The sequence below is a fragment of the Epinephelus moara genome, chromosome 24 (genome assembly GCF_006386435.1).
Source record: "Epinephelus moara isolate mb chromosome 24, YSFRI_EMoa_1.0, whole genome shotgun sequence".
NCBI lineage: Eukaryota > Metazoa > Chordata > Actinopteri > Perciformes > Serranidae > Epinephelus > Epinephelus moara.
This window is the reverse complement of record NC_065529.1, coordinates 14,517,341-14,542,255: the sequence shown is the minus strand read 5'-3', so window position 1 is coordinate 14,542,255 and position 24,915 is coordinate 14,517,341. Positions and strand designations below refer to the sequence as shown.

At 41.4% G+C, this 24,915-nt stretch overlaps 2 protein-coding genes across 5 annotated transcripts; both read right to left on the bottom strand.

Moving 5' to 3' along the window:
• Positions 1 to 729: 729 nt before the first annotated feature.
• atf7b (activating transcription factor 7b) lies at positions 730 to 9,635 on the bottom strand. 4 transcript variants are annotated; one of them, XM_050038607.1, is made up of 12 exons: positions 9,193 to 9,635; positions 8,051 to 8,112; positions 7,645 to 7,741; positions 7,341 to 7,468; positions 7,084 to 7,209; positions 6,767 to 6,924; positions 5,414 to 5,507; positions 5,170 to 5,289; positions 4,422 to 4,571; positions 3,071 to 3,259; positions 2,843 to 2,948; positions 732 to 2,715 (listed from the first exon to the last, which is right to left on the bottom strand). In XM_050038607.1, exons 2-12 carry the CDS (start codon positions 8,096 to 8,098, stop codon positions 2,480 to 2,482), a joined length of 1,452 nt encoding a protein of 483 aa, XP_049894564.1. In that variant the 5' UTR covers positions 8,099 to 8,112; positions 9,193 to 9,635; the 3' UTR covers positions 732 to 2,479. The 4 variants fall into 4 exon arrangements, with proteins under 4 accessions (XP_049894563.1, XP_049894564.1, XP_049894565.1 ...); XM_050038606.1 differs by lacking the exon at positions 9,193 to 9,635 and having other exon boundaries at positions 730 to 2,715; XM_050038609.1 differs by lacking the exon at positions 9,193 to 9,635 and having other exon boundaries at positions 2,572 to 2,742.
• Positions 9,636 to 9,811: 176 nt separating this feature from the next.
• larp4ab (La ribonucleoprotein 4Ab) lies at positions 9,812 to 23,412 on the bottom strand. Its single transcript, XM_050038079.1, has 15 exons — positions 23,000 to 23,412; positions 21,099 to 21,234; positions 20,124 to 20,370; positions 19,583 to 19,719; positions 18,202 to 18,305; positions 17,956 to 18,066; positions 17,512 to 17,565; positions 16,515 to 16,727; positions 16,233 to 16,336; positions 15,818 to 16,045; positions 15,454 to 15,505; positions 15,142 to 15,306; positions 14,907 to 15,040; positions 14,628 to 14,814; positions 9,812 to 12,600 (listed from the first exon to the last, which is right to left on the bottom strand). The coding sequence occupies exons 1-15, from the start codon at positions 23,000 to 23,002 to the stop codon at positions 12,229 to 12,231; spliced, it is 2,247 nt and encodes a 748-aa protein (XP_049894036.1). The 5' UTR covers positions 23,003 to 23,412; the 3' UTR covers positions 9,812 to 12,228.
• Between the last annotated feature and the right edge of the window lie 1,503 nt (positions 23,413 to 24,915).

Sequence of the window (24,915 nt, the reverse complement as noted above, 5' to 3'; positions counted from 1 at the left end):
AAGACAAATATACAGCTTTAATTTGAAGGAGTACACTAACTAGAAACAAAACTTCTCAAGTTTAAAAACAGAAATTATTTTCCATTAGTTACATGAGGGGGCCAGCAATTTATCAGGGTGGCCATGGCCCCCTCTCACCCCTTGGGGGCGCCACTGGCCACTGTAGGAAAAGCCTGATGGCTCTGTGGTATTCAAGTGTCCCAGTGAGAGTGACAGCGAGGCAATGTGCACAGTACCAGGACTCTGAAATAAAAGCAGCTGAATGGATTTCAGCCATCATTAACTATATTATTTACACCCGTGCTTTTTTTACTGACAAGTCAAAATAAAATGTCTTCTGTGGAAAAGGCCTATCATGCAGTAGACTGAATATTTTTGTCAAGATGGTTAGAGGAGTCTTAAACATGCAATAAGAGCGGTGAGACTAAATGATGCTATGTGTAAAACACTGCTGAAGGGGTTCTGCACAGTTGATTATTCTGAGGTCATCACTGTTGGCGACCCCTTTCACATACAACTAGTCATATGATCAATTCTTTATGTAAAAATATGAATTGTAGCAGCTTTAAGGGATTTAGAAACACAGCTGCAGAGCAGCAGTCAGTGCTTTAAAACAGCCTTCAGGGTTTTTTTTTTTCAAGGATCACTGGATGTTTATTTTCTGGAAAAACTGCTGCTTCTGTGTGACTCAAATGCAGCAACAATACATGAGAGGCACCAAGTGGGGGTGGGTGGAAACATGCTGATGAACGTTTCTTTTTAATTAATTTATTTTATTATTTGCCCGAGACAACTTATTCATTAGTTGAGACTATACACAAGTAATTTTTCCCATTCTGAAGCCTGAGTATTTGACAAACTTTCCATACAAGATATCTTTGAGACATTTTTTCATGTGGTTCAACCTGTGTTAAACACATACAAAGACATCTAAGCTCTTTCACAAAATAAAAGGGACATACTAATCACATGATGGAAAAAATAAACATCTCAAAACAATGACGTTATTTAAAAAAAACAGTGAGGAGGGGGGAAAAAAAACATAATAGTCCTGGAAGTACACTGTGGCATAAAATAATTTGCAATTCAAAAGTTAAATTTCAAAAGAAGCACCTTGCACAAGTATTTAAGTCTACTTCATGATACAAGACAGCTTTTCAAATGTTGGAAAGCAACCAAGACTAGGACATCTGTAACTCTCGACAGATGTGCACTAATCACCAGTCCCATTCATTCAATTATACTCATCTTCACATTTTCTCTGGTCATCTTATCACTTTAGCTTTCAACTGAAATAGACCAAACCCCTCTCAGTGGCTGGGCTACACACAACAAATAAATGCAAGAACATTGATATTCAATAGAAAAATATATTGCACTACTCTTTCTTCAACTGAAATGCCAGGGTATATGATTTAAAATCTATTCTGTTTGATTATCATTTAAAGGCCTTCTAAAGCTAACCATTTCAAGTGTGTTACATTAGGACTGAGGATGGAATCCTTACATAACAAGGACAATTTTTGCATCAGTAATTTGATGTTCTGAAACAGAAGAAAAGCAGATCAACGAACAGTGATATAGTATGATGAAGCACAAACAAACAGTGGTATTCTTCAGCCTTGAGTAATCCATGCAGTCAATAGAGTTTGATACATACATGACTAATGTACTGACATCCATTCCCAATGGGTTAAAACTGATGGTAAAAAAAAGTCAGGCACACACTCACAGGGTAAACTGTGTACACATCTATAATTTGGTTTGTTAAATATGCAATCGGCTGACTAAACCGTCATGTGTATTTAAGGAGATGTAACTCAAAAGGGAAAAAAAACAGACAGAAAACTAAAAGACAGGTTTAAAAGTAAACATAAAAAGAGCAAAAGAGAAGCTCTCCAGGCCGCCTTTTACTGAAATCAGCCAGCCAATCTCTCACCGTACTTTCATTGCATCAACACACATCATGTCGACGAGCTGTATCAGCCATAAAAATCTTTTCATACAAATGAAAAATACAAGTAAAATTGTCAGCCTGGAAAGCAACCAACCTCATCACAGCCAGCGTGTGGGACTGAAGTTGGACTGAAGCTGCATTTTTTTTAAGTGAATCAAAATAAACGGATAATTCCGACATAAAAAGTTTTCATTCATACTTCATCCCAATCTAAAACCTTTTTCAACTGTCACGACTGAACACGAAATGACCCCAGACCCTGCAGAGTGAGTGTCCGACGTGTTTTTCATATTTACATACAGAGAGTGATGAAGCGTCTCTGAACAGGGAGCCTGCTGGGACAGGAGGGTTGACGGAGGCACTGTGCCGTGTCTTTGTGTGATTATCATTGGCTGTGAGGGGACGGGAGGATCATAGTCTGGGGGTGGGGGTTTGAGGGCGAGTCCCTCTTTTTCAAACGCTTTGCACCAGTCCGGCCTCCAAATGCCACTCGAGTTCATACTGGCTGCCTGCGTCAGCACATCATCTTGGGGTTGACTGTGACTGCGTCGCCATGACGACCCCTCCCGGTTGGCCCGATCCCATGCCGGCAAGGACCGACATAGCCACCGCCTCTGCAGCACGGACGCTCAGCCCGTTGATGGTGGCTCCTGGACTGGAGGCCGGGGCGGGTGGTGACGGCCCATGCTGGATAACCGCCGCTGGGGAGCCGATGGGTTCACTGGGAGTATCCCTGGAGGTTTCCTCTCCTCCTGCAGCTAGAGACAGAGAAAGAAACATTCACCCTTAGAGAGGTGAGCGAGTAAAAAGAATGCATTAGATGGATGAGATGATAGATGGATCCTGATAAAAGAAGTGGCACAGTGCAGGAAGCTCAATGATTACCTAGGAAAGCTGCCTTCTTCTGCATAATAGTGACCGGGCAGTCTTTGTGGGCGAGGAGGAGCTGCTTCAGCTGTGCCACCTCGTTCCTCAGTAGAGTTACTTCATTCTGAAGGCAACACAAAACATACAGCACCCAAATCATACCGAGCAAGCCCCAAGGAGACCAATGTGTGTGCATGTTTAAGTTATAGATACAACGTTGCAGTGACAGGGACATGGAAGACTCACCGTCAGGGACACATTCATGTTGGCGAGATCATCTGCTTTCTTTTCCAAAGAGTTCACCCACAGTTTCCGTTTTTGCCTGCAGCGGGAGGCGGCTGCCCGGTTTCTCTCCAGGAAGCGCTGCCTCCGCTCGTCAGGGTCCATCTCTGACGCTCGCCGCCGCCGGCCTCCTGTTGGCTGAGCAGGGGATACCTAGGGAATGGGGGTGGGTAGGGAGTGACTACTTTTAGGCTACATCCAGACCCATATGTTTTCATTTTAAAATGCATAATTATTACGGTTACGCCAACATCCACACTACTCTGGAGTGTTCAAATGCTTAAAACTGAGACTTTACTAAGGGGTTGCACTTGACGGGCAGAAACGGAGACTTTTGAAAACCACGACGCATACGCCATTGTTCACTTCCCCCTGGGTCTCCTCGGTCATTACCATGGCCTCCTCTGGAGATGGATAATGCTCCCGGTACCACTCTATATGTCGACGTATTTGCTTTGCTTTTTGCTTTTATTCAGAAACGATTCAACATTTCTGTATCAAGTGTCAAACTTAAGCATTCAAGACTAAAACTCTAAATGCAATACTAACCTTTGATACTGAAATATCAACTTAACATTCCTTTAGTGCAGTCAATTACTGGTTCCTCTTTCCCCAAGGCATTATCTATTTAATTTAATGTTTCAGCATATATTTGAGTTGGCTCAGAGACAGTGTTGTGTTAAGGAACACAGAATATAATCAATATACTGTAGCAGTGACGGACTCGGGATCTTTGAAGGGCAGGGGCGAAAAAGAAAAAAAGGGCACCTACTGCATGACATGGGGACAAGAGGACAGCCAAAAGGGCACATCCGCTTGTTTTCATCATTCAAGAGGACACTTTAGTGTGGCGTTTTCAACAGAGGCGGCACCGGGGGGGTGGGGGGTGGGGCGGCGAGTCCATTAGTGTACTGTAGTTCACTATTAACAACTATACTGCGTGATACTATTAAAACTACACTTGAAAGAAAGACCAATAAAGAACCCATGAATCCACAAAATGTAACTTTATCTGTGTGGGCACCCACTCTGAATACAGTGCAGCACTTTATTTACAGTAACCTTTTATAAAATTATAAAAGGAAAATGATGCTGTCCATCTATAATATCTGCTCAATTTGCTCCAAATATTTTTTGCTTAGGCTGACGGGGTGCGTGTTTGTTATTCAAGACAGATTCTGGATGGAGTATTATTTCAGGTACCCATATCAGCATGTACATTCATGGCAATAAAAGGTTCCCTGTACACTGTGGGCACTTCCGTGTCTGATCCTGGTTAGGATCTGTATGAAAGCGTATGTGGCATGTGTATTACCTGGGGCTGGGCAGGTGATGGTGCATCAGAGTTTTGAGTGGGTTGCTGGCTTTGTTCCTGTCGCTGGGGAACAGCAGGGATGGATCCTGCCCCCCCACCAGCCCCATCTTGTGCTCCTGGGCCTTGCTGAGTTAGAGCTGCCTTCAGCCTCTAAAAAGGCACACAGACGACACTCTGTGTAGATCATTTCACGCTCAGCCCGCTAAAAGTGCCGTTAAAACGGCTTCTTATACGACATGTTTAAAGTGTAGAACCTATTTTACAAATGTAACTAGAATTATTATTTTATCCTATTAGCTGTTTGTGTGAAGTTTTGTAAAAATTAACGTATGAATTCTTGAGAACATTTTTTGTGAAGTTGCAGTGACTTTGACCTTTGATCACCAAAATCTGATCAGTTCATCAATCCAAGTGGTTGTTTGTGCCAAATTTGAATAAATTCCCTCAAGGTGTTCTTGAGATATTGCATTCACAAGAATGAGACAAACACACGGTCACAGTGACCTTGACCTTTGACCGCAAAAATCTAATCAGTTCATCCCTAAGTTTATGTGGACGTTTGCGCTACCCAATCCCGTTGGGACTTTCTTGAGATATCTCATTCACAAGAATGGGACGGATGGACGGACGGACGGATGGACAGACGGGAGTACAACCTTAAAACACAACGCCTCCAGGTCACAGCTATCACCAACACAGAGGCATAATAATGCCTACAAAATGATGCAAATATGACTGATCCTCTTACCATCTTGGTCTCAGAGTGCAGACTGTAGCCAGATGGGGAGGATGACCCACTGCTGGCCCCGCCAACTGGAGGTCCTGGAATCCCAGGGATGTTAGGCACTGAGTTTACTGGCCTCGCGAGCTTCACATTACAACAAAAACACAAGAGGGAGAGGGAGACAGATAGAATATGCTCAAATTAAAGAAAAATCCTTTGAAGAGTTAAATCTGTTATACATTTTTTCCAAGTTTTGAAAATGCCTTACAGATATAACTGAGGTCATCTGGGGACTGGGCAGTAGAGGGACTGTCTGTCCATTGGGGAGGTGCCTCACCAGTGGATAAGCGCTTGTTGGGGAGCTGTTGAAAAAAACAGATATTAGTAAATGGCTGCTCCTCCATTCTGTGCCCACTGACAAAATACAGATTGAAAGACAGCGCATTTTATTGTGCCAATGGATGATCTTTGTAAGGGCTAACTGTACCTATCCTCTCAAGTCCCAATGAAATGATAGTTGGAACAAAAGAATATGTGAGCATGGTATGATCATGAGAGGGATTTGTGATTTAGTTTAGGACTAGGTGATACAAACCCTTTTTGTTGCACATACTAGAAACTATGAGTGGGAGTGCTAGTGTCATCTGAGGGTTTCCGAGTAGGTGCCACTGGATTAAGATTGGATTGATAGAAAAGAAGGAAAGAACTGGGAAAGACTGAAAAGTAAGAAGGAGCATGGGGAAGGCAAAACCAAGGTGGAACATCTGTTTGGACTGAACTCTCTCCGACCAGACCAGGCTGCACATTCTACCTCCAGCTACTCCCTCATTTTCATGTACTGGGCTGAGTGTTAGAGCTATATTTGATTTGAGCGCAGGCACAACTTAGCGAGTCTCTGCAGAATTGCTGCAGTATGGTTCTCCTTCACCTGCATTGTTAAATCATGAAGCAGAGGATGATGGAAAAATAAATGAATAAACAAACAAATCCACAACCACGCTCTTCTGGAAATATTGCTGACCTGACATCTCAACATGCACCGTCTCAAAAATGCTTTTTTGTCGATTCCACACAGCGACTGGATTATGGGAGGATGTGATGACGAACTGAGACAATAGCAGGAAAGAGAAAATCTCAACAAAACAACCGGAATCTAAATAAAAACAACAAATAGAGCCAAAGCAGGAGCAGCTGCATCATACAGCTTTGCAATGATTCCTGTCAAACAGTAGCCCCAGTCGCTCTGGGATACAGAATTCATGAAGTAAATGGGGCCATCTACAACACTGTATGCTCACAAATACATCTTCTGACCACACCTCTCGATGATGCAGTTAGCCCAGCCCTGAATATGTGTGGCATTTATATTACCAACAATCCAGGGGCCCAGTAATGGCCATGACGTTATTTGTAGCTTGCAATAATCCAGATCTAGAGAAGGCATTTATGGTTTGACACAAGATAGCCAACAGCTATATGGCCACTTTGTCTATCCCACAAATATCAAACATCTCTCCACATCTTTCTGTGAACATTTTCCAGGAATTACTTCAGTTTTAAGATGTTTCGCAAATACTGCCCCAAGCCTCATGAAATGCAACAGGAACACACTGTAGTTTACCCGAGCTGTCTGTTGGAGGGTGGTGCTTGCGTGATGACAGATGTTGGAGATGGCAGAGTTGGGTGCAGTGCGTCATTGCTCAGGTGAAGGGGAAGAGAACCTGGACGCACAATGGTTGGAGTGGGAGCTGAGCTTGCCACGGGCTTTGTGAGAATCTCCTGTTGACAAATCAAACAACAATATTTATTTTCCACTCATGAAATGTATTTTGTCTGCATGAACAGGGGATCACATATTGATGCTCAATTCGCAAGTCTATGCAAGAGTAAATCCGTAAAGAAGCTTGCTCGCCCAAAGCATTGTAAACTAACTCTCACCCTTGAGTCTCTGCTGTTGTCTGACATGCTGGAAGAGGAATCTGGACTTCCAGGAGAGGAAGAATCAACTTGTAAAGGGCCCTCTTCCTCATCTTTTACTTCAGACGGTGTTTGTAAAGGTGCAGCCTAAGCAAAGAGCAGAAGATTCATTTCAGATCATCTAAAATAATAAAATGGTGATATTATTTTTATCTGATAACCCAAGGAAACCAAAAGTGTGCTTCTTATTCAACATGTGCACTAATGCTTTTTCTCACCGGGTGTTTTGTCCTGTGGTCGTCCTCATGTGCTTTTGAAAACTCCTGTTCAAAGGAGCTGGCTAGCTCATTGAATAGCCCAACCTCCTCACAGTTCTTCAGGAAACGTGTGGGTGTGGGTGTCTGGTCTGCAACAAAAAGAGAAGAAACATATATTACATTAGTCGAGAAGGTAATGGGACAGAAATAGTTCATATATCAAATCATAGTTCTATATCAAAACAGGTCTTCGGAGCATTGACAAATTTATTACTCTTCAGTTCAGCTTCATTAAACACATTAATGTCAATAGTAATGTCATTACCTGCAATGATAACAGAGTCTGTTCTGGCAGGACCAAATTTTAATGTCATTTCATGCTTGTGTTTGTGGACTGACAGGTGGTCTTCATTTGTGAATCTCTGCAAAAAATAATAAATAAATCACAGCAGATAAGAAAAAATAGTAGCATTGATGTAAAGAATATAAACTGTAGCATCAGTGTGTCTGCCATGTTGCTGACAAATGACAATGATGGAAGAATCTGTGCAGATATTCCACAGTGAGGTAGAGGTTGATCATTGTCTCCTAGTTTTGGCATTTGTGCAGTATCACAATAAGAAAGATGTGAGGATTAGTTTTACATATCTGGAGTGAATAAGTAGAGGGTGACAATACAACGAAAGTCTAAGAGAATGTTGAGTAAGACTTGATGTGTTCAAAAATCATACCTGCCCACATCCAGGGGCAGTGCACACAAATGGTCGATCATCCCCCATCTCAGACAAATGTTCTGCAAGAGGGAGCAAAGTAAAAGAGCAATTTGTTATCTGCTGTATTCATCTATGCATATGAAGGCAATCAAACAGCTGATGCACAAGTTTCTAAGACAATATATATAACTGGTAATGGCTGGATGCTACTGATTGTTTCAGTATCGCAATTTTTCTATAGATCATGACCAGCTTTAGAAAATGATCACCCAGAAGCAACTGGCTGATCTGAAAATACTCGAATGTCACTATTATTTGTGTGTAAGCTTGTGTTTTATCTTGCTAATGTATCAACCTGCAGCATCAGTCTCCATGACATGAATACCATGCACCTGTTGAGAACTACAGTCTCTTTAGCGCCATTAATTGCATATGCTCCCCTGTCACCAAAAAGACAGAAAAACATCCTGGTGACAGCTGGTTAGGAGGTAAACAGGCCACAGACTGACGGCCTGTTTGGAGCACTTGGTCTCAGATAACCGGGACTGGTGATAAATGGGAGCGATGAGGCAGCAGAGCCGAGGCAAGCTACCACGCAACCTACCCTACAGTGTCATCAAGTCATTGGCGCTAGCTGGCTGTCACCGTCGAGGTCGTTCGGCCGTGTAGCTAGCTTGGGTGGCTTAGGTTACGGACTGTGGATAGGTTAGTGCCAATTATTTGGCTAGCTCTGACTTTATGAAAGATGGGCCTTAGGCTAGCATAACCTTATCGATAACCCCACCGACATATTTTGTTTCCGAGAGCTGACAGCCATGTCATTACAACGACCGTGGACGCTAACATCACGGTAACTATTAACAGATATAGGACGACCTAATACACCTCGCATAGCTACAATTTTAGTGTAGCTACCAGTCACAACACAGCTAGCTAAGCTAATGCTACTCGAAGCTTCGTTTAGCTTACCTTGTGTGTTCACACTAACAGCTCCGCCAAGTCAGTAGCTTAGCGTTAGCATGCTAATGCTAAAGAAAGCTATGCTCGTAAACTGACGTGCAATCCCGAGAAAACATCACACGTTTCCTGAACATTGACTCAGTACACGTCGCAAAATGACACATTTTTCGTTAGATGAACCAAATAGTGCCTGAACTCACCCGACGTTTGAACAGACTCTTGACTCCCCCCTCCCTGCTCCGGACAGTGCTGCTGTGCTGCTGCTGCCTGGCCGTTGTTGACACTCTGACACTTCCATTAACAAAACAACGCGAGAGCTGGAAGCTGGCAGAGTGTTACGTAACAAGAGTGAAGTGGGAGAGAAACGTGAACGTGATGCCAAGTCCGCTTTTTTTTTTTTTTTTTTTTTTTAATCTGAATCCTTGCATACCATCCGTTTGCCTTAATACACCACCCTTTCATCATATATAGACAAATGCTCTTCCGTTGTGTTGTCGTCACGCATCACTGAAATCTCCTGAACACACTCACAGAGCCAAACAAGCCTACAGCAGTTACATAATGTTTAAGGTTATTTCCGGATGGTTACTTGGCAGATGACATGCAAAAATCCGTCAACAAATCCTTTCTAGTGTGGCAGAGCACTGTCACTGCGCATGTCTGTCACGGTGCCTCTCAATGGAGCTAATCCCAGGTTTAAATAGGAAAAAAATCAACAGGTCACACATGGAAATAACTTATTCACATCCTGTGTGTGTGAAGCTGCAATCGCATTTAATGAATTAATATGTAGTGGAAATATGCACAAAGACACAACTGTTTAAAAATAAATCTTTATTCTCATACTTCAGGCTCAGCAATAAAATAGTCACTTAATAAACCAGTGTGTACTTGGCTGGAAACTACAGTCCCATGTTAGTGAGTTACAAGCAGGATTCTGATATAAGACTGAAATTGCATTGACAAACTAACATGATGGACAAACAAGCATGCACACACGCACACTAAGCTCCACTCCAACCAGCCCCAGCCCTGCAGCTGCACCCACAATAAACTGAGATTAACACTGGGCAGGATCTAATGTCTCCCAGTGTCATTTACTGATAATGTTGGATTCTGACAACCGGCTAACCAGCCCTGTATAGTTAGACAAATTGATGTGCTCACATCTCTTGCACTCTTTATCTAATATTAAAGACCGTTAAAGGCACTGGAGGTTTGGTTTGAGATAACAGTTCCATGTAGTCTGAAGCAGAAGCAATCCCTTTCTCTCTCTCTCTCACACACACACACACACACACAAGTTTACACAGACACATATACACAGGAGACGACTGAACTACTGATTACATGACACACAATACTGTACACTGCAGTCAAGTCCCTAAGCAGAGGACTCCAAACAATTATCTAAGGCAAAATGTTTTATAACTTTAATCATGAAAATGTGATATTTTTTTTCAATCATCTTTTGTTGAATTCCATTTGCAACACTACAAACTATTCAGATGAAAAAGAAGAACATTTATGAACACATTTAAGCTCCAGCCGTACATCTCTGTGCAACACCTTTCCGTTTCTTACTGCTGTAATGATCAAAAGCCTTGAGATCAAAAGAATAGTGCATTTCAATTCACACCATTACAGGTACAGGTCTTATTGTTAAGCCACGAGTGGCTGATCAGTGTCCAATTCAGTTAGCTGTCAATTATCAAGCCACTTTTCTCAGATCAGTTTACATAAAAAAATTTCCAACATCACACAAACATTGAATACCATGAAAAGAAAAACATAACTTGATAGAAAATTAAACTCATCTACAGCAGTATATACACACGCTCGAGGAAAGCTACAACAAATAGACATTTATAAAATCAAGAACAAAAAGTGGTTTATGCCAGAAGGACTACGCTCGTCTGAAGCCTTATGTGTCCCATCAAAACAGATGTTTCAGGCAGTCAACTTTAAACACCAACCATTGAGTAGCTACCTTTATCAAGAAGAAGCCAAAGATTTCTGTGGTGGAAAAAAATCCTAATTTCTTCTCCTGAGGTCCCTCACATCATCATCCATTAGGTTTTAGCAATGCACATGCAGAAGCTAGTCACCAATTAAGGACCGCTTAGCTTTCAAGACCTACCACCTACTGTAAAAACGTTCCTAAAACGATCCATATCATAACCCAGGCCTGAACCAAAGTTAGCCGTCAAACTCTTTAATCTTGCTTTTTGAGATGCACACCAGCATTACTGACATCTGATAAACATGAAAGACAGTCTTTCTCCTGCTAACAGCTACAACCCCACAACAGTAGGTTATGTAGCAAACGACTACTGTTCTCATCACTGCTCACGCTCTTTTTACAAGCTATACTGATTTTGAACAGGAGTTACATCACTGATACAATCCTGCAAAAATGAAATAAGCAGATCTACTCCAGTTAGGATGCAGAGCTTATTTCAAATGTTAGTAGTATTGATCTGATGTCTGCATCACAGAAACAACTGCTGCAAAAACACTTAAGGATTATAACCATCACACTGTAATGTCCTGAAAACGTGTAACATAGTATACACCAGCATCATTTAACGAAATAACATTTATATAATAATTATCTACAAACTACTTAAAGTTCAAACCTTCTGTAGTTTATCACACGCCTTTGTTTCTATTATTCTGCCCTGGATTCTTCCATTTCATACATTTTCATATACCTTGATTTCAATGCACAACAAATCTGATTTAAAAAAAAAAAAAAAAAAACTCAAGATGAATCACATGCCAACAATAACCGCTCAAAAAGAAATCAAATGTGCCTCTTTTGTCATTTTGGAAGTTGGCAGTCTTTGCTAAATGTTGGTCTACTGTATATTTAAAAGTAACAGGATCCCTCTTAATTCCTCTCATGCTCAAACACACACACACGCGCGCGCTACACATTTAGCCCATCTCTGGAGGCTTTTTTTGAGATCGTCATGGTAACATTACTCTCAGCAGAGTATGTTTTACCCCAAAAGTCTGCAATTCTGTCAGCAGACTATATGTATTTTCCCAAAAAGGGAAATCTACATTAAGTTTTTCTAAATATTTTTAGGTCTGCAACAATATTAAGATTCTTTGAAAAAGTCTGTTAAATGAAATATATTCATCTTTCTATTTACATATATTATATATTTACATATATATTGTTTTTATCTCTGTTTCAGTTCATGTTTTATAGGTTCCTCTTTCTGTAGTCATTTTGGTGACCTTGGCGGAATGTTCTGTTCTTTGCCGCTGCGTCTGGCGCCCCGGTGTGGGGAAAACTGTTTGCCAGTATACAGGCCTCTCTGCTGATCCCGAATCTTCAACCCTGCGGATCGGACTTGGCTGTTTGCTCCTCTGAAGGAGCGTAACGGTTGACGAGGAGGCCGGCTGTCTCTGGGTTTCTCTGGTTTGTGTGTAGTGCGCGTGGAGTTGGGCCGAGACTCCTCAACCCCGTTGACCTTGAGCTCTTGCAGGGGCTGACTGGCTGAGGAGGGAGGGGGAGGGGAAGTGGGTGTCTGTGCTGGTGGAGGGTCTTTGGCCAGTCTCTGGCAAACCTCTGCATAGCTGAGCTTTCTTGCCGCCTGGTAAAAGAATAATGGGAGAATTTTTTAAATAAATGAGCAAGAAACAAAACCAAATGAATCACGTGTAATAAAACACAAAAACCACCTGAAGACCTATAAACCGAAATATTAAAACACTATCATTAAAACAGTGACTATAATACTTTTGTGGCTCCATGTAATTTGCTATGATAAAAAAAAAGCACAGTCTGATGCAAAGATCAAAGAAGTTTGGTGGATTTCTGGTTTTGCTGGTCGGGTCAGGTATACGAGTTAAAACTAGTTTGATGTGATGCAAACCGGCTTAACCGGCACTTGGCATTCTAACAAGTTTTGGCAAATTAAAAAGTAGCCTAAATTTGCAACCTGTGCTGATGGCATCACAGCACTATATTCAACATGTACTGCACTAATAATAAGCAATATGACAATGTGATCAACACCAATATGGTAACATTTTGGATATGAAGCCAACATAAGAGGTGTCATTAATAAACACATGGGACACAGCACTTTCGTTGTGACTAGGGGTGTAACGATACATCGTTCCACATCAATACATCAATTCATTGATTAACGATCCGATTATACTGATGCAAAATGAAAACATCGATCCATATCGTCATCTTAAAGATACACATTTATTTTGAAATTCACATAGCACGTCTGTGTCACCATTTCTGGGCAAGCGTGCCTCCGCTCAAACAACAAACAGAGCTCAGAAATAAAATGGTCAAATCATATTCTAGTTGTTTTTGTGAGTTGATGTAAATGATTGTGTTAGATGGCCATATATCGCGTCATATCGATCGCAGGCTCCTGAATCGAATCGAATCAAAATCGTATGGTGACAGACTTTGTGATATCGACAAACATCGCATCGTCATCCAAACAAATCAATATAATATCGTATCGTGATGAAGCTGGTCATTTACACCCCTAGTTGTGACCTGAACTTTTGTCAAACAGCGTGTTTCAAGTGGGTGAGGAACGGCTGATTCAAGAAGTTAAGATGAGGAATTATTTCCCCAGTACCTCCTGATTTCACTACAAAACCCTAAATAACATGGCAGCTGGTTGGAGAAAGAAAGCCAAGGAGCTGAAAGTTCCTCTTGAGCTAAATGACCCCTGCTAATAACAAGCTAGGCTACTTGTAGTTTGCTATGTTGTTTGTCATTTTCGTGTAGTATCACAATGTAAAAACATGTTTTCTGTTTAAAAAATAATGCTGCAAACGTAGGAAAATAGCAAGCAGGCTACTCATTTATCTTTTAAGTGGTTGCATCTCCAGTCTGATCTCAAGCAAACATCTTGTATGTACATGGTTTGTTTACATGAAGCAACAGAAATGCATAATTGAGGAATTCAGTGTGGACAGAGACCTCTGATGTTTCATCATGTGATGAGACAGTCTGATGCTCATTTGCTGTCGGGACACGGTGTCATTATGTTCCACCCGGTAGCGGCTACAGGTGGTAAATTCGGTATAGTCCAGTTTGAAAATGTTTACATCTGCCAAATGTCTGCTCTTTAGACTACATTTTGTCACAAAAACCTACACGAGAAGTGACACAGGAAATTATGTTACACCACACCCTAGACTTTTTTTTTTCTCGTTGGCATATATGTTCACACATTAACCTGTTTCCACACATCTTTACTCTTCTTAGCCCGTTTTCTCTAAGTGCAACAACAACTTTGGTCTATATTGCAAATGCAACACATACAGATAAGTTCCTATTGTTACAGGTGAGCCCTCCCCCAGGGTTCCCCTCAACCAGTGTCTTCTGGTCTCATCAGCTGTAGCTCGCCAACACAGATCTTTAGCCGGCTAGATATTTGGGTTGTGTCTGCAATGCACTGGAGAGCCTCTTGGCTTGTGTCTCCCAACAGCTGATACACCTTCTTCCGAGAGCTGAATGGTCAGCGAGTCAAAAATCATAAGTTCTGTAGTGTGAATTGGGCCAACTATTACTCAACAGGGAGCTGTAAGCTGATGTTGCTGTGGGATAATGTGGCAGTCCAGATAAGAAGGCAGGCCTTACCAGTTCTGATGTCAGAGATGCTGGAGTTGGGGAAGATGGCGAAGATGCTTCTGTAGAGACAGACGGGCTGCAGGTGGAGGGAGAAGGTTCTGAGGCTGTTGGGGAGGCAACCTCTGTGGATGAGGAGATAGCTTCCTTTGGAACCGGAGGTTCAGCTTTATCCTCTTCCTTTACCGGAGGACAAACGCTAAATCGACACAAAAAGTAACAGATAAGTCATTTTCTATGTATATGCGCCTTTTATTCACAGACACTTAATTAACTTGAGGTAAACTGTACCTTAAGACTGGTGGTGTCACTGTGAGTGGTGTCACAGACGCAGGTGTAGCAACCAGGCTCAAAGAATCAGGTTTGCTTACAGCATCTTCTGACATGTTTGTGTGTCGGGTTTCGTTAACCTCTTGGCTCTGAGCCTGAAATAAAGAATTTTAAATGGTGTGCATTTACACAACTGTAACTCAAATGCTGCTTACATGAGTCTCACGGGTGAAATGTTTCAAAGAGAGATTTTTACCTTGTTGGTCACCTTTAGGCCACGCACAACATCAGAAAGGCGCATCTCTGGCGTAGTCTCTCCACGCATACTGACCACAGATCCAGGCAAAGGAGGAAAGTTGGAAGCTGCCAGGTCAAACTTTGGTTGTGGTGGTACCTTGGTCTCCATCACAGGGGCAGACCTCTGGAATTTTCATTACAGTTTTAGTCAAATGTGAGATTAGCAACACTATGTGAAACTCACCACAAAATAGCACACTAAGATAACATTTTGGTCTACACAGGAAATTCACTCTTTGTTTAACATTGGCAAAACAGGAAATATACTGACTGTAGTATGTTCGTCTTCTCTTTTCCTCCTCATGCCTCTGTGGCTTCCTCTCCTACAGTGAAAAAACATAATTTTACATTACAAGATTTGACATATGAAAGTTTAATTTACATGTAAAAAACATCGCAAAGAATTACTCTGGAACTGAATGTGAAAGCCAAAAACAAGTTGTATTTCTTACATGTTTACATTAACTGTGTAAAATCTAGACGATATAACTTTGAAAGGTGACCATAGAGTGACATGATAAAATACAGAAAAAATCATTCACAACACATAACATATTTCAATATGCATTAGTCTGGCACATTGTGGTTGTAAATCTTCATTTCCAGTGTTAATAATCAGGATAATATTCACTAACCTGCCACGTGTAGCCCCATTGTGATATCCACTGGCTATGATGGCCTGTGGAGAAATGTCTTTAAGGCTGAAGGAAGGCAGAGAGGCTGTCGCTGAAGTGGTGCCAGTTGGCGTCCCTGATGTGTGAAGGGGCTGTGGACTCAAGGGAGCAGACAGGCCGTCCATCAGGGTCTCTGGAGCCAAAGAAGGGGGCACGTCTCCAGGCCTAGGTTGACCCTTAACATGGTTTCTGGGAACACACAAAGGACACAATTCTTACTACTGAATGTCAGAAGCACATTTTGATACTTTAGGCAATATAATATCATTGACATGTAATTCAAATGTGATATATATTTCAAGAAAGAGCGTTAATTAAGACTGGACAGCAATACTGTGAATGAGAGAGTTATCATTTCAGTATGACTTGCACCTACCGGTTCCTGCTCATGGGTCGATGGGTGCTGACGGAGCTTGAGTTTGCGTTGTAGTTCCCAGGATTACTGTAACCATTCATGAATCCGCTGTGTGGGAAAGGTGCCTAAACATCACAACAGCAGTGGGAAATCAAATTAGACAATGTGCTCCATTAAAGTATTTCTGATGCTCTGAACAATACAATAAATCCGTGTGTGGACACAAACTAAAATTAGAGGACAAAAAAGAACTCAAATCTATATTTTTAGGAGACATTCTGAACAAGACATTCAGGTTCTTACCAGTGGTGTTTCAAAGTAAGGCATGACCGGAGGGCTCCAGGAGGGGGACACCACAGGGTATACAGGGTACTGCTGCTGAGGGCTGTACACCTGCTGCATGTAGACTGGGGAGCCATACTGAGCCTGTGGTTGGACATGCTGACTGTACACACTTGAGTCCACACTGCGGAAGCCATTCTTACCAAAGAATGTATTAATGGCTTTAATGCGAGCCTGGAGGGAGGGCGAGAGAAAGAAAGAAGATAATCAGGTATGTCTGCTGGGAGTGAAGACGTGACACACCTCTGCTGTGCCTATGAGTAGCACTATCTATCGTCCTATAGTCCCCTCAGATCTCATAATCCACGGTCATTAGGTCATACAACACTGCACTGACTAGGGGAAAGAAAGGGGGAGGGAACGGGAGAGGGAGAGTAATAGAGGATGAGGAAGAGTAGAGGTATAGAGTAGAGGCAGAGATACAACAGACTGATAAGTAGCTACAGATTACAAGTTCCTCCCAGCCAGCCACAGTGCATATGGGTCCTTCCAAGCGCGATACTGATCATCACTGGGGTTTAAACGGGACCATTAACATGTCACAGCCTCATGTGTTTTATCAGGGGGCACACAAGGTCAAGTCAAAGTCCAGCTGAAAAAGGATATATTAGATACCTAAAACACAAAAAAGGTAAATGTCACATTGTGATAAGAAGGGATATGAAACTGTCTGGAGATAGAGGAGTGTGCAACAGTTCTGACAAACACCTCCTTGCTTATCAAGTCTCTGTGCACACAAATCCCAAGGTCATTCCTGGGGCTATGGCTTAGCCAGACAGTGGTGACGTGACAGCTGACAACACAACCAGTATTGTGTAACACAAAGCTTGCTGGGCTCCATGCTACTGTCGTAAATAGAACCAGTGCTGAGCAGTGAGCCAGCCTGAAATAAAACTTTACTTGGTAGCGTACTAAAAAGAGTAAACAACTGCTCATGCATTTCAGTGACAGAACTCACCATTATTGGTTTTCCCTGGAATGTTTTGACCTCCTCTCTCAGGTATCTGTAAGCCTGAGAACAAAAGAGAAAAAGAACCAAATATTCACAAATACTGTAAAATAAAACCTTTCCTCCCCCTTCACTCCCAGGGCATTACTGTGATGTCCAGTAGTTATAAACCATAAACTTGTCATTAGCTCATAACAAGATAAAGTTGCTGTAATAAGTAACACAATTTCTTGCTTCATGTTGAAAACTTCAATAGAGGCTTTGAATGTCAAAAACTGACATTTAGTACATCCCCTGCAGTTATATTGTTAATGTTAAGAGAGCATTATATATGGCATACTAATAAAAATTGTAACATGAGCATTAAACCAAAGACATAACTGTATTCCAACTTGAGATTATTCAGCAAGTTGGTCAAAAATAAGCCAAGTGTATATCAATGTGGAGACGTACCTGCTGTGCATCCATATCAGACTGAAATGTTATGTACCAGTTGCTGTTGTGTGCAAACTCAGCACTCAACACTTTTGGACAGTTTTCACTCTTAAAAAGAGCCTCTACTTCCTGTGAAAGAGATGCAAGGCACATATTATACATTTCTGTCTGCAACACTGAACTCATACAACATTGAACTCCACAGCAAGATGGATGGCTGTTGTGTCAGAATGTACTTAGTATGTGGTATGAAACCTTCTTTACCTCAACAGGTGTGGTCTCAGGCACCTCCCTCAGAATAATGATGCAGCGACTATGGTTTGGCCGGACCTTCTCTCCAGTTTCGTCGACTTGCACCATGGGAGAGGCTGCAACAAAGACACAAGCTAAATACAAGTGCTTTCATCATCTGGATTTAACTCGAGGGCCCTTAATACAGCTACAAAGTATGCCGTTGGTGGATATGCATCTCACTGCAGCTTTTTTTTTTTCTTGTTTCTGACAAGAGTTTTTTTTAAATAACTACAAAATCTGAGTGCAATTCTGGCAAGCTGTGTCAGTGTCCTTATCAACACACAAACATTCCCTGTACAGAAGACCGGCGATAAAAAAACATGAATGGCAAACAGTTACAGACTGGTAGGGTTGGATATTGTTTTAAAAAAATTACAATGCCAGTACCAGTACCCCTAAAGTGATACAGATACCAATAGAGTACTTAATTTAATACGTTTTTTTTTTACTTTATTTGACAACCATCATGTGAGTGGAAACATTCAGTTGCGTGTACTATAGCCATACTTTGGAATGTTTTGGTGTTATGTTAAGCACGCTAAACTGCCATCTCCATCAAATACACTCATTTGACTTCACCACACCACACTGTGTGGGTTGTAACTGCTGCGATGGGGGCCAATCACACATCACATTAAATCTACGAAGCCTGTGGCACAAAAATGGATCAAATGCAGGTATCACTTGACTGGAGAAGTTTTGATACTACTTGCTGCCAGGTAATTTCAGTCAACAAGTTACCGTATCGAGTACAGAAACCTAGCTCTATTAGCTACACAAACCCTCCAGGGTTTTCACCGTGGACAAACGGTGGTCGGAGGTGGTAAGCACAAAAGGCAAGAATGTGCTCCTAACCCTAAACAGACACCTCAGACACAATAGCCAACAAGACCCCACCCATCAGCAGAAACACACTGTGATGGCAACATCATGTTGTGGAGATTATATTACCAGTGACACACTGCAATTGTTAGTGGTGACTCTGGTGAATCCTCACACCATCTCCTCTGTTGTGGACAGTTTACTAGGCGACTGCTCTAAACAGTAGCCTGTAATATTATGTGCGTGGCTTCTGCGGTTTGAAATATCATTCAATGTTTCAATTTTTTATACTCTTTGTTAAGATAGTGACATATTTAACTGGGACAGGGAACCACCACAATTAACAAGTGCAGGAGAACCTTTACTTAACACCTGCATTGTTCACCCCATGCCACTTAGGTAATTTAAAATAATTAAAGGTAATTAAAGCTCAGTATATTCATTTTAAAGTTTTATGTGGATTCTGTCTGTTAACTTAAGTGTCAGTTAATCAGCAAGCATTTCTCATAAACACAGGCAGCACAGTTACCTCGCAGCACATCTAGAATGAGGTCCATGTCAGTAGTGAGGGCTTTGATGTCCTCCATGCAAGCGATGGTCCAGATGGGAACAAACTGATCACTGTCCATCTGGGATATCAGGTACAGGTCCTTAGATAGGTTCTCTCTGCAAACACCAAAAACAACAACTACAAATGTCACCCAAAAATAGCAAAACATTTCAAGAATTGAATTTAATCAATGGCTGTTAGACCAGAGATTCACACCCCTGCAGGGGCACTTCAGAATATACTAATTTAGTCTACAGTGGGAACAGTTTTTTTTTCCAGTTATGAAAAAACATTTAAGGTAATTAAATCATTAATTACTGATGTTGTTCTTGTAGCTACATACACTCCAGCTAGTGCAATAAAGGCAAAAGATCAGTGTAAAAAATAAATCCATCCAGAATATTTTATTGTTTCAAGTTTTAATTGTTGAAAGAAATTTGCCAGAACAGGAATTAACACTATTAAGAGTTGCAATTTGTGGTATAATAAAACAGGATTTGTAAATTACTTCACTACTTACCTAGAAAAGCAGAACTCAAGCTGTTTCTTCAAAGACTCTCTTAGGTTCTCCTCGGATATGGGCTGCTCCTTAGCAGCATCACCATCTGTGGCTGATTCGCATTGTGGGTCAAAGACTAAATACATCATGTCAGGGTGGTCAGTGCCGTTCACAATGCCCTCTGTGGGTACAGGGGCATAGTCAGCAGGGCTATCAGGATACTCAGCGTCGTATCCTTTTCCCCCCAAAGAGGGAACATCTGAGTAACCTAAGACAGAAGAGGCAAGCAAGAGGAAAATGTTTGTGAAATAACTGCCATGTTTAAACAACAGGATCCAGTGCCCTACCCAAACTCTGTCATGCTTTGTCTTTGCTGTGTCACCCTGAGGGCAAAAGTTACAACAGCTTCCTAGGCAATGGACGGTGGGAAGATTTCACGTTACAATTATCCTGGCCAAAAGAGTTGCAGTTGGTGATATTATCCTAATAATGATCCCAATAATCCCAATAATAAAACATGCTAGAATCACTTTACCTCATATTTTGGTAAAAACGTATTTGTATTGCATCACAGGTAGGACACACATCTATTTTAGTGAACATCCTTCTTACTGAAAAACAGTCAAACAATCTGAAAACTATTTTAAATGGCGACATATCTTCCAATACAAAATATATCAACCATTGATGCATATGCAGCCTATTTTTGCAGAGTCTCTTTTATAGTCCCCAACAGCCTCTTTGGGTGCTGGTGAACATGATATTCATGACTGTCCTGATAATGGGTTATTTCATCACAATAAAAATTGTATATCATCCCATTCCTAACATGCAATTATCTTGGTAATGATCAATAAATACTATGCATGTCTATATGTCACTCATAGTCAGGTAGTGCAGGGTAGACAGAGGTTTGGTATCTAATATCTAATTAATGTTAGGGGAAGATGGAGATAAATGTCAGTTCTCCGCACTCAGAACAGAATAAGCTCTTACCGTTGGTCATCTCAGCTGGAGGAGGGTAGGTCAACGGCCAAGGAGAATCCTCAGTCCCCTCTGGGATGTCATTCTGGTGGGCAGGCTCCTGCCACACTTTAGCATTTGGGTTCAAACCTGCTCCCTTTGTGGTAACCTGCATGATTATAAGAATAAACTATGAGTTACAGAAAACAGTTTTCAGTTCCCACCTTAAAAAGTATGTCATAAGAAACAGTAGTGCAGTTTGAGTTTCTGAAACTGTGACCTTGAAACACGACGGGATGTAATGTGTTAAGTCTGACACTCAAATATGTGGAATTCCCTGCCATGCAACTGATTTCAGGCATGTGTAATAGCAGTAATTCAGAGAAACTGGTATTCAAAACTGTTTTTAGCTTCCAAAAGTGGAGCCTGGACCTGGAGGCTAGACTGGTGGAATTGTGGAGAGACAACAAATGGATCATCATGTGAACAGAGTTGTGCAGTGTGACATAGTGGTGTTTTTTAACTGCTACTATGCAAGCATCTTTACGAACGCACCTTCCTGCTACATAGACCAAATTATTAAATACATATGCAAGGAAATTTCTGCACACTAAAATGCCTCATTTTCAACCAAAAACATCTTTTTATTTTTTTTTTTAAGTCAGAAGGAAACTCATTCAATTACTAAGCAACTAATAAGGTATTAAAGCAGTTGACACGTGTTGCATGCCATTCAATATCACTTTCTTAACACTATAGCTCAAAGTAACAGCATTCAGCCCCCACATCATTCATACAATATGTCATAGCCAATCCAGTGAATGAAGCCAGTTAATCCAGATCTCGTAAACCAGTTTTCCATCTCTGAAAGGCCTCACACTTCGACTCACACAAATAACCCATATGACTTTTCACAGTTGTCATTGGCTTCCTTATCACTCTAACCCCGCCCCTCAAACGGTCACATGTTACCATACATGGCGCGAGACCGCCTCTGAGCCTCAGCGTGACTTGAACGAGACATTATGACCTGTCATCCATTGAAAAACGTCGAGTGTGCTTGAGTTATTGTTATTTAACCAATACACGAATCAGTCCCGTATATGTTCAGGTCAACATGTCTGCTATCCAAAATGTGGTTACAGTTCAGCAGCTCTGTGTTTGCACTGAGGCAAAGTTGCGTTGCTCTGGGGGTTGGGAAGAAAGAGCACATGGTGCCGACGTGCCCACACAACCATATGCAACGATTTTCAAATACTTTCTCCTTAGTTCCGATTAAATATAGATGTTTCTGGATATAATGTGCTCGTGAATGTTACATTTCTTGCATATCTCCACATTTTTCCAGTTTCAAAGTCGACGTCTCGGCGGTGTACTGCCATGACCTTTATCACGGAACTCTGATAGCTATTTAGCTAACGTAACAGTTGTGTAACAGCTAACATTAAACACTTATCACATGTAGTAACTTCGTCGCCACACACGAAACAAAAATGAATTAAACTATGCATTGAAAGCAACTTGTAATAAAGAGAAATGCCATTTTTTCCAATTCATTATGTTACGTTCAAAGACACGTGTCTGTAGGGTGAGCTTGTTTGGCGTTTCGCCGTCTACCATATTGTCACCGCTGACTCCATAAATACCTGCCGTTAGCTAACTAGCTTAAGTTTATTAGCAGACCAGTTAGAACCGGCCTTTCCTTACACTCTTTACCTAAACTAATTTGTTTGACAGGTTGACAGTACCACACATTAACTGTCCGTGTACGTAATATTTCGCATAAACGCCAATTAATGGACCAAGTGTAAAGTTACTTGAGCGGTGTATAGCAGTTTGGTGGAGCTTCAGTCAGCACGAGTCAAACGTGATAAAGGACGCAAACAGGTTGTCGCATGTTAGCTAGCGTGCCCTCTCCCAGGCCCTGAACTCACCATGCTGCTTGGATCCTCGCCTTCGTATGTCCTCCTCAGCTCCGGCTGGTTTAATTGCTCTGTTGCTTTTATCCTTAGCGGAGGCTTTAACTCTGAAACACTGTTAGCCGCACGTCTTTACAGCGGCCCGTCGTCGTTAACTACCGTCTCCCCGGTAACGTGATTCAAACGACCTAACGTGCTCTGGTCCAAACGGTGCGTCCGCGCGGACCACAACTTTGAAAGCTTCTTGTCGATGACACTAACGACTCTTTCGCAGTTTGTTCGTTTATAAAGCGTTCCCCATTTGATAATTAATGTTGTTTAAGCCCAATTCCTCATCCTACAGGTCAGCTTCAAGGCTCCGCTCTGATAGCATGTGACAGCTGCGTCCTCTGTCTGTGCCACAGTCTGTCCCAACACACAACACACTACACACTGCACACTGCTGCACTCTGCCTCCACCTCCCCGGCGAGGCGTCATGGAGCTGAGCCCGTGCACTTAAAAGACCTGCCTTGGGCTTGTAATGTCACACACAGAGCCAGTTCGTGTACACTTTAACTTATCTAATTTCTTTTACCCTAAAGTTAAAGTAGCAGTAGTACAGTTTAGAAATACTATGGTACAAATCCTGCATTGGAAATGTTACGTAATATACTGATGAGTACCACAAGTTAAATACTCATTATGCAGAATGGGCTATTTCAGAGTGGTGTTATGACATTACTGGATTATAATTATTAATGCATTAATGCGTACATCAGCTGGTAAAGGTGGAGTTAATTTTATTTACTTTATATAGAGCTTGGTATCTTAAAGGTGAACATCATTTAAATTAAGAATTCCAATATGTTATTTCCATGGCAGAGGAAAGTTCAATTAATATTAACATGAGCTTCTCTCTCTCAAAGCCAGAGAAGTAAAGAAGAAGAAGTAAATCTCAAATTTGTGATGTCATGGGGCAGTGATACTCAGCTTGTGGCCTGTGGGCCAAATTTGGCCCGCAATATGGTGCCAGGTGGGGTGCTTTCTAATTCACTATTAAAATATATATGGATTCACACTGGGGATTTTTTTGTACTTTGGGTGTAGATGAAGTGCCAGAGTGCATAAAAAGCATTAAAGAGAGATTTTTATGCAAAAAAAATAGTGCCAGGGGAGGATTCTCCCAGACCCCTGACAGAGGTCCAAGCTAAATCCAGAATCTCCTCAAATCCTCGAGACGCTCCTGCTTACACCTGACCGGCAGAAGGCTGCTGCATCAAAAGGTTGCAAACAGGCAGCAATTTACTCATCAATATTATTAATGTGGGTGCTCTCAGTGTCATCTGTAACATCTTTTACCATTCATTATCTATAGAGCAGCTCCAGACTTTATACACCATGACATCACAAATTTGAGTTTCAACTCTCTGGTTTATGGATTTGGGAGAGAGTTGTTTGAATTTACTGATATTTTTCAACTGTCTTCGCCCATAGGAATAAAATGTATGAATTTTGAAAATGGGTGTATTTCCCCTTTAAACCATAATGAAATATCTGAATGTATTAGTTAATTTATATTTGGAATTAATCTGACCCTGCAAAGTAACTTAGGTTATCAAATAAATGTAGTGGAATAAAAGTACAAAAAATTTTTTTTGCCACCAACATGTAGTGGATTTATTCGTATAAAGTAGCATGAAATGGAAATATTTGAGTACAAGTACCTCAAAATTTCACTTAAGAACAGCACTTGAGTAAATGTACTTACATTGCACCACTGTATTTCACCTGGCATTGTAAACAAACCAAGTTAGTAATACTGACTGCTCTGTTAGTTATTAACTCTCAAGCTGAGTGACACGGTCTGATGCAAAGTTTGGAAGTGATATGGGCACTGGCAAACTCTGTCCTTCAACAGCAGCGTGGGTTCACTACTGAAACAGTCTTTTAA

What these genes read in the sequence shown, in the direction of transcription:
- atf7b (XM_050038607.1), bottom strand. Translation starts at nt 8,098, where the DNA reads ATGGGGGATGATCGACCATTTGTGTGCACTGCCCCTGGATGTGGGCAG. An exon ending in AGACTCTGTTATCATTGCAG is followed by an intron (nt 7,469 to 7,644) that starts GTAATGACATTA and finishes TTTTTGTTGCAG; the next exon opens with ACCAGACACCCACACCCACA. An exon ending in ACAACAGCAGAGACTCAAGG is followed by an intron (nt 6,925 to 7,083) that starts GTGAGAGTTAGT and finishes ATTTGTCAACAG; the next exon opens with GAGATTCTCACAAAGCCCGT.
- larp4ab (XM_050038079.1), bottom strand. An exon ending in CTGATATGGATGCACAGCAG is followed by an intron (nt 17,566 to 17,955) that starts GTACGTCTCCAC and finishes TTTTGTTCTCAG; the next exon opens with GCTTACAGATACCTGAGAGA. An exon ending in GTGACACCACCAGTCTTAAG is followed by an intron (nt 14,815 to 14,906) that starts GTACAGTTTACC and finishes GTGTCGATTTAG; the next exon opens with CGTTTGTCCTCCGGTAAAGG.